At 43.4% G+C, this 15486-nt stretch overlaps 1 protein-coding gene across 1 annotated transcript in view; it reads right to left on the reverse strand.

Moving 5' to 3' along the window:
* Nucleotides 1-2129: 2129 nt before the first annotated feature.
* Nucleotides 2130-15486, reverse strand: part of LOC138975163 (polycystin-1-like protein 2) — a 22155-nt gene continuing 8798 nt past the window's right edge. Inside the window, exons 9-18 of the mRNA XM_070347826.1 lie at nucleotides 12392-12513; nucleotides 11336-11682; nucleotides 10417-10642; nucleotides 9342-9406; nucleotides 8010-8162; nucleotides 7123-7196; nucleotides 5750-5927; nucleotides 4446-4559; nucleotides 3587-3700; nucleotides 2130-2891 (exon numbers count right to left, since the gene is read on the reverse strand). Coding sequence (XP_070203927.1) covers nucleotides 3620-3700; nucleotides 4446-4559; nucleotides 5750-5927; nucleotides 7123-7196; nucleotides 8010-8162; nucleotides 9342-9406; nucleotides 10417-10642; nucleotides 11336-11682; nucleotides 12392-12513 — 1360 coding nt within the window. The 3' untranslated portion in view covers nucleotides 2130-2891; nucleotides 3587-3619. The remainder of the gene's footprint in view (nucleotides 2892-3586; nucleotides 3701-4445; nucleotides 4560-5749; nucleotides 5928-7122; nucleotides 7197-8009; nucleotides 8163-9341; nucleotides 9407-10416; nucleotides 10643-11335; nucleotides 11683-12391; nucleotides 12514-15486) is intronic.

The following is a 15486-nucleotide window of genomic DNA, read 5'->3' on the forward strand; positions in this document are numbered from 1 at the left end:
AAATCTACTTTAAACAAGAAGCTGTCACACTATTGATTGTTTGTATGTGTACAGGTGGAAGTATGCTGTTTTCCTTGTTAAATCAAGGTGAGATTTCCTTTACTGAGGCATCCAATCGCTGGGAAATTCAGGTCGCGGCTTGCCATTGGAAAGCTAGCAGCAACAGGAGTCGCGCTACCTAGGTGAGTGCGTGTTAGGTGTAAACAGCCTCATGCAGTTATGGCAGAATGACCGAGGTCTTTCACGTGCCACTGTAGTGACACGGGGTGGGACAAGGATACTATCTCTGTGTCCGCACATAAAGTTGACCCGTACGTGTCCGTGCCGGCCTAGGTTCGAACCACTGATCCAAGGGTCACAGAATCCAGTGCTCTACCAACTGAGCTACCGGTCAGAGGTTCAGGCGATCGTTCCCACGGGAAAGTAAGATACTATTAGCTAAATGAAGGTACAGCCGGTGCATTAAAAGATAAACACTGCAAGAACCACTCACATTTAGAAAAAATCGTACTCTCCCAGCTTTTGGACCATCTTGAAGCCAACCACCTTCTCTACTGCAATCAATCTGCCTATTGCTCTGGACACTCGACGGAAACCGCTCTACTGAAAATTAGCAACGACATACTGACTGCACTCGACAACAACGACGTCTGCCTTCTCTCTCTGCTGGACCTGAGCGCGGCATTTGACACTATTGATCATGCCGTGCTCTTGTCCCGCCTTCAAAACTCTTTTGGCATTTCTCAGTCTGTCCTTTCTTGGTTTCAGTCCTATCTCACCGATCGCTACCAGTCTGTCTCTGTGAACGGCCTATCTTCTTCTGCTTCTCCTCTACAGTACGGTGTGCCCCAGGGCTCCGTCCTGGGGCCTATTTTGTTCGTCCTTTACACCCAACCCATCCCTTCAATTGCCGCTCACCACTTTCTCTCTCACCACAGCTTCTCCGACGACAACCAACTCTATCTCTCTGGACCTATCTCTGACCTCCCTCGCCTCATTGCCTCCACCCAGTCTTGTATCACCGACCTCAAGGCGTGGATGGACCTGAATAAGCTGAAGCTTAATGAGGAGAAAACCGAAATGATTCTTGTCTCTCCTAAAAAACATCTCAATCATCCTTCTCTTCCCTCGTCTGTCGATCTCAATGGTTCTTCTATTGCTCTTTCTCCTGCTGTCCGCAACCTAGGTGTCACTCTTGACCAGTCCCTGTCCTTCCATCAGCATGTTGCCAATGTCTGTCGCACTTGCTTCTTTGAAATCCGCCGCATCTCCTCCATCCGTCATCTCCTCACTGAGGATGCCACTAAAACTCTGCTCTGCGCCTTTGTCCTATCCCGACTCGATTATTGCAATTCCATTCTATCTGGCTCTCCCAACTACATCATCGAAAAGCTTCAGCGTGTTCAGAATCATGCCGCCCGCCTCATCTTTCGTTCTTCCAAGCATGACCACATCACCCCTCTTCTTCAAACCCTACACTGGCTGCCTGTTCAACAGAGGATTCAGTTCAAGATCTCCACACTCTGCTTCAGAAACTTTGATCTATCGTCCCCTAGCTATCTTTCTGACCTTCTTGATGTCTACTCCCCCTCTCGCTCCCTAAGATCCTCCGCAGACACCCGCCTTTTTAGGATACCATCAGCACGCACCAAAACATATGGCCAGCGCACCTTCTCCTACCAGGCCCCATCCATCTGGAACCAACTCCCGCATTCACTCAGGCACTCCACATCTATGCAATCATTCAAAACCTCACTCAAAACACACCTCTTCCCTCACTAGTCCGTTAATGACCACACATATCACCCTCTCCTGCTGGTCCTTGATCTGTCTCTTTCTTTCTCCTTCTTCTTCCCTTTCCAGCTCTATTCTTCTTCTCTCAACTAACTTTATGTATCCAATACTTTATTTATTTATTTACGACTGTTTTTCCGTCTAGAATGCATGTGCCTGTAGTTGGTATGAGTGAGTGCGTCGCGTTCTCGCTGTGCGCCTGTCTGCGAGTGTATGAGTCCTTGTCGATTTGTGTTTCGTATAATGTTCACTATGTATTTTATATTTTGTAAGCGCCTAGGGCTATATTTAGATTAGGCGCACAAATGTTCATAATAATAATAATAATAATTTAAAAGTTGAAACTAATGCACAAAAAAACCTAAACTTAGGATAAAAGTAACACAAAAACAAACGATGTCCACATCAACACACGAAATAGATGATTCCACTGCACTTATGCGTGTACTCTACCAGTACCACCTTAAAAGACAGCAAGAAGCCCAATAAACTGACTATACAACTTTGTCAATGAACATTTGTAGCTGAGGCAAGTTTTGCATTCCTTTTCCACCTGCCGTGTGCAAAAAAGCGGTGACTGTCTGACGAATATAAGACGTTCAAAGACGATTAATATTTGTAGCTGAGGCCAGTTGTCCATTCTGTCTCTCTGCTAACGACTGTAAAACCTTTCAAAGACAATGAACATTTGTAGTTGAGGTCAGTTTTCCATCCTGTCTATCTGATGACGACTATAAAACCGTTTAAAGACGATGAAAACTGTTAGTTTAGCCCAGTTTTCTATTCTGTCTCTCTCCTGATAACGTTTTAGGTCGGTTAACATGTGTAGTTGAGGCCAGTTTTCCATTCTGTCTCTCTTCTGATAACTTTTTAGGACGATTAACATGTGTAGTTGAGGCCAGTTTTCCATTCTTTCTCTCTGTTGCGAGCGACTTTAAAACCTTTGAAAGACGATAAACATTTGCAGTTGAGGTGACGTGATGACGCTGTCGGAAGTGCAGGGCCATGTGACTATACAACGCATGCGCAGAGGTGGTGCTTGCTCCACACTAAAGGCAGACGAGAGGGTAGTCGTGTTTATCCTGAAGATGCTTCACCTAGGCAAAGAAAGTGAAACAAGAGTGGCGTGTAATTGCAGGTAACTTACGTCACAACCACCCTAAAGGTGGGGACACGACAGACGTTTATGCTAACAAATTATATTGCAACCATTCAGTCCTTCTACACACATTCTACGATGCTGATTGTTTCCGTGAGTCTCATCTGCAACACATACAAAAAGCCAATGCAAGGAAACCATGTCTGCATGATCTTGGTTAACCAAAATTAAATTGCACAGAACAGTCGACCTCAAATTGGCCGAGCAAGTGTATTTTTTTATATTTACACACAAATGTAAAGTGACCACACACACCCATCCCCCATCTCCTACCCATTCACAGAGAGAGAGAGAGAGAGAGAGAGAGAGAGAGAGAGAGAGAGAGAGAGAGAGAGAGAGAGAGAGAGAGACAGAGAGACAGAGAGACAGAGAGACACAGAGAGAGAGAGACACAGAGAGAGAGACAGAGAGAGACAGACAGAGAGACAGACAGAGAGTGAAAGACAGAGATATTGAGCAGATCATTGGCTCCTTGTTTTAAATTGAAAGAAACAAAAAACTAACTCAGATTCCAAGACGAATAAGCATCATTCTTTGGAACGAATGACGAAAAAAACCCACCCATTTAGACCATTTCAGACATAGTTTTCATACACCATTTGCACCCGCAGAAATTCTATCAAAACGTCCTACCTGGTGGTCGCCAGACATAGCGACCGCTACAGACTACTGGCCAGTCTGGTCAGCGCGGACCACAGCCGCTAGACAGAGGGGCAGACCTTGCAGCCTTGACCACAGCATTCCATCCTGTAGCCGCAAAATGGTTGAATGAAACAAAAGGACATTATTGATTTGTAAGTCCAGGGGTTTTCTGGTGAATCACCCTGAAAACTCAATACTCTTAAGGCTTACTGAAAAAAAGATTTGAGTGAAAGATTTGTGCACAAATACTAACATTCCAATGTCACATAAGTCATTTTCCTTTCTTTTCTTTTTTCTTAATTTCTTTATGCTTGATATTTCAAAGACAGTACAAGTTAAATTCCAGCTAAGATGGTTTTGTTACAGGGTAAGGCCAAAAAAAAAAATTGTCTGTTTCTGGTAACATGGCTAAAAAAAAATAAGGTAGGTAGGTAGGGATTTTTTTATTTTTTTAAATTTTTTTTTACCCCAAATGTAGACCAATAAAACTAACTTTAAAAATCGCGCAAAGAGACTGGATTCACTATACATAGAGACAAGACACTCAACACATTTACAAATCTGTGACAAAGACTGAAATCGTCAGCGGACTTTCGTTTTCACACGTTTTTGTTGTTCATTTTCTCACCCTGTCCTTTACCACCAAAAAAAAAAAAAAAAAAAAAATAAAATTTTTGAGTCTGGAAAAAAAAGTTTAGGGTCGGCGCCGAAATTTACGGTCGGTCGGGTGACCAGAAACAGACAATTTTTTTTTTGGCCAAAGAAAAGAAGAAGCAAAACGTTATTTTAACACAGAAACAGAATAAAGTCGCCATGTACAAGACTCAAAAATATGAAAGTAGCATCTCACTTCCATCATGGCAGGGAAATAGAGCCAGGGCATCTGGTCGTTGCGTTTCACCGCGACTACCTGCTTGGCATGAGGGATGCCGGTCTTCACAGGAAAACCCACCTCAACTCTTTTCTGTGACATGTGTTGAAGACACCACACATGCAAAAATGAACCGACAAAATGTGTAAAACAACAACAATGATAAGAAGGACGCCAACACCACCATCACCAACACTAACAACGAGTACTCGATCTTCTTCTTCTTCTTCTTCTTCGTTCATGGGCTTAGACTCCCACGTTCACTAATGTTTTTAGCACGAGTGGATTTTTACGTGTATGCCCGTTTTTACCCCGCCATTCAGGCAGCATACGCCGATTTCGGGGGAGTAACAACGAGTACAACAACAACAACAACAAAAACAACAACAACAAAAACAACAACAACAACAACAACAAAAACAACAACAACAAAAACAACAACAACAACAGGATCTTAAAGCATAAACTGTTACGACTTCATCAGATAGAGTCTTTACAAAATTAATGAATGAGAATGTATACCTCAAACCCCAGGTCTATTTAGACCATCAACTGGTCAAACCATTAGTCTCATTCTGTATTTCACGGTACTTCAAGTAACCCCAGGTCTATTTAGACCATCAACTGGTCAAACCATCAGTCTCATTCTGTATTTCACGGTACTTCAAGTAACCCCAGGTCTATTTAGACCATCAACTGGTCAAACCATCAGTCACATTCTGTATTTCACGGTACTTCAAGTAACCCCAGGTCTATTTTGACCATCAACTGGTCAAACCATCAGTCACATTCTGTATTTCACGGTACTTCAAGTAACACCAGGTCTATTTTGACCATCAACTGGTCAAACCATCAGTCTCATTCTGTATTTCACGGTACTTCAAGTAACCCCAGGTCTATTTAGACCATCAACTGGTCAAACCATCAGTCACATTCTGTATTTCACGGTACTTCAAGTAACCCCAGGTCTATTTAGACCATCAACTGGTCAAACCATCAGTCACATTCTGTATTTCACGGTACTTCAAGGAACCCCAGGTCTATTTTGACCATCAACTGGTCAAACCATCAGTCACATTCTGTATTTCACGGTACTTCAAGTAACACCAGGTCTATTTTGACCATCAACTGGTCAAACATTAAGTCACATTCTGTATTTCACGGTACTTCAAGTAACCAAGAGATGACTTTGCACGCTCACGGGGAAGTGGATTTAAAATCACATAAAAGGCGCAAAAATCGCTTCTACTTACACACATGGGTAGACAGGCACTTCAACTTACAAAATCTTCCTCCGAGGAAAATGTCAGCTTCACAACTTTTGACAGCAGCTTGTACGCATCAGAATCCATGTCCTCGGCATCTTTCGTCACTTCCTCTGCAGTGCACGTGACCACAGCAGTGTCGTTCTTATTGGTCAGTTTAAGAACGTACAGCAACACATAGTCGGCGTCCAAAATCCTGAGCGTCCAAAACCAGAAAATCAGAAAAAAATCAGAGAGTGTGCATTTTATCATTTTATATTTATTACTGTATTACCCCACTGCTCGGAAATTCGTCATGCGCTTGAAATGTGCACTTTCATTAACATGAGAGTGTGTCAAATCGTGACCATATTCTGATTTTCTGTGTGTATATAGAGTTGAACATATCTTTTTTCAAGCAAACTTGTTTTAATTAACAAACTAAATATAAATACAGATTTTCTTTGTGGCACAAGCGACGTGCGCTTAGAAAAAATACGTGGCCGCTGTTAAAAAGCCTTTGTCTATTAAAAACCAAAGGTCATCTATTTCATAATACAATCAAATTCTGGTAAGGCAGCCGATTAAACAAAAGCAAACAACCATCAGCATGTTTCTGTTACTGTAAACATAGTCCCGATATCCTTCATGTCTTCTAAGACTAACATCTGTTTGCTTTAATTGGTATACTGATTGCCCTTCGGTTGGATTTTCTCAAGGAAATTCCGGCTGCTATCTGTCAGGATAGCGTACAGCGACTAATTGACCAATTCCGAAAAGTACAAGAAATTCCTCCGAGGTAGGAAAAACACCCCCGTCCTTAGCATTCTCACTGCCACCAACTGAGCAGGCACTGCTAACAAGTGTGGTTATTTCCCTTTGACCATTAATATGTCCCTCTATAAGTCCTTGTAGAATCTTAATCCACCAATAACTCCCTAACCGTGTGTTTGACTGGTCCCAATTTTTGTAAGGACCGTCTCAGGAATGTATAGAACCTGTTCACCAAGTTTGGTGACGATCGGTCCGTTCATTCTTGAGATCTATATGCGAACACAAACAAACAAACAAACAAACACATCGAGCGAAACCTATACACACCCCTATACCGGGGGTGTAACTATCGGTCTTGTATTGGGTTGTGAGAGAGTGAATACCCTTGCTTTTACGGGGGAAAAACATTGGAGGGGCCAGCTAGCAAGGGGGGTGTCTGAAACACGTGGACACGAGCACATGTGATATATTGGTCCCTGATAAGCAAGGGTGTTTACTCTTTCCCAGCACGTACAACCCATACAGAGATATTTCCGAAAATCCTTTATTTGTAAATATTTCTGGCTCTGTTTGAGAAAGACATGCAGCGTTCAGCAATTTTCAAAGTGACATACTGCACGTGCTTCGCTATCTCTCACCTGATGACTGTCCAGTCCACGCTGTACGACACATCCACGTTGAGCACCCCGTCAGACAGCCGCCCTACTCTTTCCTGTCAACACGCAGGTTTAAACATTCAAGATAAGGTGTATTTAGGACTATCCGGGGGTTGGGGGCCGCCATCACCGTACAGAATCTGTACCGAATTCTGTACATCGAAGTCACTTACACTTGAAACGCGCACCAGAGACAGAATTCGGTACATGATTATCAGCCCTTTGTAAACACTTAACATCCCCCACCGAAGAACCATCAATAAACCTCAGATTTTGAAGATACAATCGTTCTAGTGCAAGCCACCGTGTCCCAGCTTTCTTTGTTGTGGTCAAACTTGTTTCTGACTCATTTTGATGACAATTTTCACTATAGCTATTAAAGATACATTATTTTCTCTTCTGTTGTCCGTCTGCCCATCCACTCATTAATTCATCAATCCATCCACCCACCCATTAAGTCATCCAACAATTAATCCAGTACCCGAAGCAGTGAGAGCTGTGTTGGAAATGCCATGTTGAGCCAGCCATCGAGCATACTATAGCTAAAGCCAAAAATACATCATACCAGCTTCCATTCATCCATCAATCCATCCATCCAGCTAACAAATCATCCAACAATCAACCCAGTACCCTTAGCAGAAGGAACTGTGCCTCGTGCTGTTCAGCCAGCCATTGAAGAAACGAGCAAAAGCCACCTGTCCATCCATCCATCCGTCCGTCTGACCGTCAAACAAATCACCCAGTTCCCTCTAGCAGTGAGAGCTGTGTCTTGTGTTGTTCAGCTTCCATCCATCCTTCCAACCATCCATCCATCTACCCACCCATCCATCCATCCACCAATATATCCACCCATCCACCCAGCTCAGTACCCTAAGCAGTGAGAGCTGTGTCCTGTGTTGTTCAGCCTCTAGCTCCACCTCCCTCAGTCTGTTCTTGGTGCGGTGCAGTTCTTCATACGCCGCTCTCGCCCACGGATCGTCACCCGAATGAAGGGGCATCAGCTTGCTCAGCATCTGCTCCAGCTGGAAATACGGTCATTCACAGGTAATTGATATGACTCAAGATATGCTTAGGAGACTCAACTTTTTTTGAGGACATGCTCAAGCAACTCACCTTTTTTGTGTGGACCTTAGGCCAAAAAAAATAGGTCTGTTTACGGTAAAATAGGCCAAAAAATAGGGTCGGTAGGTCGGGATATTTTTTTTTCTTTCCAAAAAACCATATTTTTACGTTTTTGTTTTTTTCCCCCCAAATGCCAAAAGTCTAGGGTCGTGCGAAAAAAAATAGGGTCGGTCGGGTTACCGTAAACAGACTATTTTTTTTTTGCCTTACAGAACTTAAACCAACGTCACACGAGAGAGGGGGCATCAGCTTACCCAGCATCTGTTCCAACTGGAAAGATGGCAATTCACAGGTGTTCCTTATTGCTTTAAGGACATGCTTAGGTGACTCACCGTTTTGTGAACCTTACATAACTTTAACCAACCTCACATGAGTGAGGGCACATCAGTTTGCCCAGTATCTGCTCCCACTGGAGAGAGGTAAATCACAGCTGTTCCATTATTGATATACAGACATGCTCATGCGACTCACCTTTTTGTGAACCTTACATAACGTTAACCAACCTCACATGAGTGAGGGCACATCAGTTTGCCCAGCATCTGCTCCAGCTGGAGAGAGGTACATCACAGCTGTTCCATTATTGTTATGACTAAGGATATGCTCACGTGACTCACCTTTTTGCAAAGACATGCTCACGCGACTCACCTTTTTTTCAAGGCCATGCTCAAGCGAATCTTCTTTTTTCAATGACATGCTCAAGCGAATCACCTTTTTTGTGTGTGAACCTTGCAGAGCTTTATAAACCAACCTCATATGAGTGAAGGGGCATCAGCTTGCCCGGCATTTGTTCCAGCTGAAAAGATTTAATCCTCAGACGTGTCATTTTAGGTAAGAAACCCAACTTGCCTAAACGACACGCCTTCGTTGTGAACCGCAAATATAATATATGAACTAAACCCCCATTCCGCCTCATAGGAGGTTTACTGAACGATGAAATATTTTCACGAAAACAGAAAAACAAATTTGATGAAACAAACTCGGAATTCAACAACATTTATGTCAATAATGTAATGAAATCAGTGAATTTCAGACGATTTCTGAAAACATTATTAGTCAAAAGGCAGTAGTAAACAGTTTACCTTTGCTTCCAGCTCCTCTAAGTTGTCAACTTCTTTTGCTGGTGTCTTCTTGTCTCGCGTTGCTGCTGTAATCATACACACAGTATCAAAACAATGCCACATACAATGCTAAAGAACAGTTCTGGATCTGATATGTCGGCGAAGTACAGTGTGCAACATAGACTGTGTGTTCAGGGGAGACAGAATTTCTTAAAAATGTTACTAATATTAGAATGTTGTCAGAACAACCATCCCCGACTCCTCCTTGCTCTTTATTCTCCCTGTCCCGAGTGTTTTGTAGAGTCAAACATGTTCTAAACAACCGCTTACTACCTACTGGAAAGATGACGTGCCTTAACAAGCGAAGGTTACTGCTGAAAAAAGCCTCTTTCCTGCAGTTACCCTATTGTATTCCTGTTTACCTATAACCTCTTAGAACGTTATTCAGTATAATCTAGTTTAACATAATCTCATCTAATCTCCTTGCATCTCACTCCGTCTCTATCTGTTTGTCTTTCAGTCTCACTATGATAACAGGCTTTATAAAGTTTATTCATGGAACCATGATTCTATTTGATTCTATTCATTGTGTAAAATGTCGCTTTTTGTTTCATCCTTCTGTCCGCACGCGCGCGTTTGTGAGTGTATGAGTGTGTGTGTGTTTGTGTGTGTGTGTATGTGCGTGTGTGTGTGTGTGTGTGTGTGTGTGTGTGTGTGTGTGTGTGTGTGTGTGTGTGTATTTCCGTCTGTCGGACCTTATTGTCTGTCTGTCTTTTCCCCGCCATCTTTTATCTCTGTCTCCCCTCTCTCTATCACACACACACACACACACACACACACACACACACACACACACACACACACATATATATATATATATATATATACACACACACACGTACACATACACACACACACACACATACACACACACACACACACACACACTCTCTCTCTCTCTCTCTGTTAAATAAAGTTCAATTCAATTCAATTCTCTCTCTCTCTCTCTGTCTCTCTCTCTCTCTGTCTCTCTCTCTGTCTCTCTCTCTCTCTCTCTCTCTCTCTCTCTCAGCATTTCTCCCCCGAAGATACTTACCACGGAGAGACTTCCGCCTGTCTGGGCCCGTGAAAGGCGAGACGAGAGACTGCAGCTTGCTCCATATGAACTGGCCCAGGTCTCCCTCGTCGCCTTGTGACGCGCCCTGTGACTTCATCTTTCTGACGTCAGATATGTAGACGGTGAGGATGGTAATGGCAAAGTTCATGATCATCATGGCAGCCACCAAGCAGTAGAAGCCGTACATTACTTTGTGGAAAGCCTCCTGGAAAAGACACCCCCATGGTGCAGCTATCTTGATATAACACCGGCTTTCAGAGAACTTCAAAAGTTAGTTCTTGGCTTTTATCTTTGTATGTTAGAACTTATACCTAAACAGAATGTAAGTGCTTCTGTTGTTACTACAGGGGAAAACACACAAGAAAACAAAGAATAACAAGAAAACAATGTTTAAAACAATCATTACAGTGTTCTAGATGATCGAACGTGTAGCAAAGACCTATACGCGTACGTGTAAATATTGCGTCACCCGGGACTCACTTTTTTTCTCCAAAAATCCAAATGCAAAACCAAATGTTGGTTTGCTCCCACCAAGACTGCAGATCTTGGCAAACTCGTGACGTAAATTCTAGATTTGACGACATTGCCCGTACACGTTCCCGTACACGTACTGAACAGTTTCACATCTAGATCTGTCTAATAGTGGAGAAACCTCGCCGTCAAAAGGTGTTCCCAATGGTTCTTGCCACCTACGACAGTTGTTCAACAAAACTCAACAGAAGCAATTCTCGTGCAAAGCGAGCATACATCGACTACATAAAAAGAAAGAGAAAGAGAAAGAAGAAGGAAGAAGAGGAAGAGGTGGAGGAGGAGGTAGAGGAGGAGGGCTTTGGAGAGAAGGAGACGGGGTTGATGAGTAGGAGAACAGACAGTTTAAACTCTAAAAAACATACAGTACCTGAAACCTATCCCCTCCATCCGTCCTGAGAGCGTTGTACTTGGTCATAGTCAGCAGCACCGTCAGCAAAGTCTGATAACTCTGCAGGAAGTTCCTCAGCCGGTAGGTGACGGGCCCTTCGAAGAGGAAGAAGAAAGCGGCGAAAGCGGTGAGGAGCAGCGCCGCCACCAAGGCCAGACCGTACAGCTGCGGTCGACTTCTCATCAGCGTTTCGTGTAGCACGTGCAGTGACTTGGAGAAGGACAGCGGGCCCAGCAGACACAGCACGCGGGTGAAGAGACATACGCTGAGACACACTCGGTACACGTAGTCCAGAACGAACACCACGTCCCACGAGGTGAAGATATCTGCAACAAGAGACACACACTGAGACACACGGTACACGTAGTCCAGAACGAACACCACGTCCCACGAGGTGAAGATATCTGCAACAAGAAACACACACTGAGACACACAAGTACACATAGGCCAGAGCGAACACCACGTCCAACGAGGTGACAGCGTCTGCAAGGAGAGTCCTGAGTATTCATTCAGTTTGGTCAGTTAATAAATTGCCTTCAAGGGAAGAAAGTGAGTTAAATGTGACGGAACTATCTAAAATCTGAACCTTGCGTGAAGACAAAAACCGTTATTTTTAGGTTGATTGTGTGTGTGCGTGTGTGTGTGTGTGTATGTGTATGTGTGTTTGTGTGTTTGTGTGTGTGTGTGTGTGCGTGTGTGTGTGCGAGAGTGTGTGTGTGCGTGTGTTTATGTGTGTGCGAGAGTGTGTGTGTGCGTGTGTTTATGTGTGTGCGAGAGTGTGTGTGTGCGTGTGTTTATGTGTGTGTGTGTGTGTGTGTGTGTGTGTGTGTTTATGTGTGTGCGAGAGTGTGTGTGTGCGTGTGTGCGGCTGTGTGTGTTTATGTGTGTGTGTGTGTTTGTGTGTGTGTGTTTGTGTGTGTGTGTGTGCGTGTGTGTGTGCGAGAGTGTGTGTGTGCGTGTGTGTGTGCGTGCGTGCGGCTGTGTGTGTGTTTATGTGTGTGTGTGTTTGTGTGTATGTGTGTGTGCACGTTATACCCGGGTCATTGCGCACTCGCTCCAGCACGAGGATGGTGCGGTCAATCCTGACGATGTAGATGACGATGGCGGACAGCGACAGCAGCAACTCCAGCAACGTCACCACAGCGCCGTTACAACATCTGCTTGACACAGAGTGGAATAATACCAAAGACTAATGGAACATGTTTGTTTGTCATCATTTTCACGAGTTTTCATTCACAAACACCTGGGAAATAAATCTCATGTTCCCCATGCAATAAATCCCCGGTTACCATAGTTGCAGTAAGCAGGTTATGCATGGATAATCAAAAGCAAACCCAATAGAAACGCTCGGGGATTCTTCGGCTCTTTTCATTGGCGTTTCCCCAGACCTAAACAGACGACACGACACTGCTTTGCAAAGTTCCAAAAACGAACTGGCAAACTGGCAAAAGTAAACAAAAAACAAAACTACTTCATGAAAGGTCATAAATTCACCACAAACAAATGAAACCTAGCGATATGTTTTGTCTTCTTACAAAGTCATGGAGTGCGTGTATCTGTGTTTCGATACACAGACGTTCGGAGAAACACGAACGTCAAGTTCAAGTCAAACCAATTGACCCCTGACACACACATTTTGACCCGTGCACAAGACGTATCGATAAACGAAGCGCAAATAAGAAATAATAATAAAAGCAAAGAACATAGCAATCAATCAATCAATATGAGGCTTACATCGCGCGTATTCCGCGAGTACAGTTCTAAGCGCAGGGATTTTTATTATTCTTTTTTGTTTTATGCAATTTATATCGCGCACATATTCAAGGCGCAGGGATAGCAACAAGATTGCAAACATATAGCAAAGCCGAGCAAGCAGACTGACAGGTCTAATGACAAGTCGCGTAAGGCGAAATTACTACATTTAGTCAAGCTGTGGAACTCACAGAATGAAACTGAACGCACTGCATTTTTTCACAATGACCGTAGTCCGCCGCTTGTGCATAACGGAGTGAAACTGACGAGCCTGTTCAGCGTGGTAGTGGTTTCGCTGTGCTGCATAGCACGCTTTTCTGTACCTCTCTTCGTTTTAACTTTCTGAGCGTGTTTTTTATCCAAACATATCATATCTATATGTTTTTGGAATCAGGAACCGACAAGGAATAAGACGAAATTGTTTTTAAATCGATTTCGGAAATTTAATTTTGATCATAATTTTTATATTTTTAATTTTTAGAGCTTGTTTTTAATTCAAATATAACATATTTATATGTTTTTGGAATCAGGAAATGATGTAGAATAAGATGAACGTAAATTTGGATCGTTTTATACAACAAAAAAAACAATTTATTAACATTTTCAGATTTTTAATGACCCAAGTCATACATTTTTAAGCCACCAAGCTGAAATGCAATACCGAAGTCCGGCCTTCGTCGAAGATTGCTTTACAAAAATTTCAATCAATTTGATTGAAAAATGAGGGTGTGACAGTGCCGCCTCAACTTTTTTTATTAATTTTTTTTTTACTGTCTTTCAGCTTACAACCTTTTCGACCCCCCCGCGGGTTAGGGGGAAGAATTTACCCGATGCCCCCCAGCATGTCGTAAGAGGCGACTAACGGATTCTGTTTCTCTTTTTACCCTTGTTAAGTGTTTCTTGTATAGAATATAGTCAATTTTTGTAAAGATTTTAGTCAAGCAGTATGTAAGAAATGTTAAGTCCTTTGTACTGGAAACTTGCATAATAACTTGGTAAGGTAATACATTGTACTACGTTGCAAGCCCCTGGAGCAATTTTTTTATTAGTGCTTTTGTGAACAAGAAACAATTGACAAGTGGCTCTATCCCATCTCCCCCCCCCCCTCCCCTTTCCCCGTCGCGATATAACCTTCGTGGTTGAAAACGACGTTAAACACTAAATAAAGAAAGTAAAGACCTTTTCGACAAGAAAAAAAAGAAAAAAAAGAAAAGTAAAGAAAAAAGAACGAAACGCGACAGGACAACGATAACATGTGTATCGTTAGTCGTATAGCATGGTATGCCATGTTATTGTTTATTGTTCGATTGTTTGTCAACAGAGTTTTTTCTCGATATTTTTCACGAAGGCACAGTTGGGGAAAGTTCAACAAAGCGAATAATGTAGATGAGGGTCAGCGAAGAAGAGTGTCCCTGGTGGAACGTGAAGTCCGTGAAGTCCGTGTCCGTCAGCAGCGTCGTCAGGCGTGGAGGCATGGTCGGCTCACCGTCACTGTGTGCAACTGCAGTCTAGCATGACATGGCAACCCGCCTCGATGTGTTGTTTCATCCTGTCTATTTGATCTGCGTACCTAAGCGGGTCAACATCGCACCATCGTCTTAGACAGCTAAGGGTATTGATGTATCGTCGATCAGTGTCTTCAGTTTCTTCAGTAAAATAAAACCAGTTTTCCACAACACCTTCTCTCAGTCCATTCTGAAACACCATCCGGTCAGTCAATGCATATAGGACACCACAGCGATGATCAAGGACATCTTTTCTCACAACAGGTGTCACGACACACTCTAAGACTGCATCTCTTTCCTTAGGCTCGAGTGAAGACAAATAATGGGTTACAGTATCGCGCCGATCTTCCCAATACTGAAGGAACTCGTCGTTCTCTGAATCCGTGTCGCCGGTGTCACACAACGTTTTATCTGTGTCAGGGTCTTGATCCATTGCAGAATCAGGCGGTTCCTGCATGTAATTGTCGGTGTTGTTGTAATCAGGGCGCTGTGCCGTCTGACTGGGTGGGGTCTCAAACACATTGTCAACAACACCGGACCCAGCGTTTTGTTCCACACTTGTAATGCTGTCACTGTTTATGTTTACGTCGTGTGACTGACCTTTGACCTGATGTTGTCTTGTCGCCACACGCTGCGTGTCTCGCCTGAGTTCGCTCGGTGACTTGCGTCGGTAGTGTGCAAAAGTGACTGGTTCGGGTTTCTCAATGGCGGATGCTGAGTCACTGTCCCATCTCAAGACAGTGTCGTTGTTTTCCCCTTGTCGTGCACGTCACATGAAGACAGGGAGCACTTCATGGCCAGAGTCTGCAGAACTGACTCTAAGGCAACTGGTAGTCCTAGAATGTCCATCATATAGGAACGAAGGAAGAACTT

This window comes from Littorina saxatilis, linkage group LG9 (genome assembly GCF_037325665.1).
Source record: "Littorina saxatilis isolate snail1 linkage group LG9, US_GU_Lsax_2.0, whole genome shotgun sequence".
NCBI lineage: Eukaryota > Metazoa > Mollusca > Gastropoda > Littorinimorpha > Littorinidae > Littorina > Littorina saxatilis.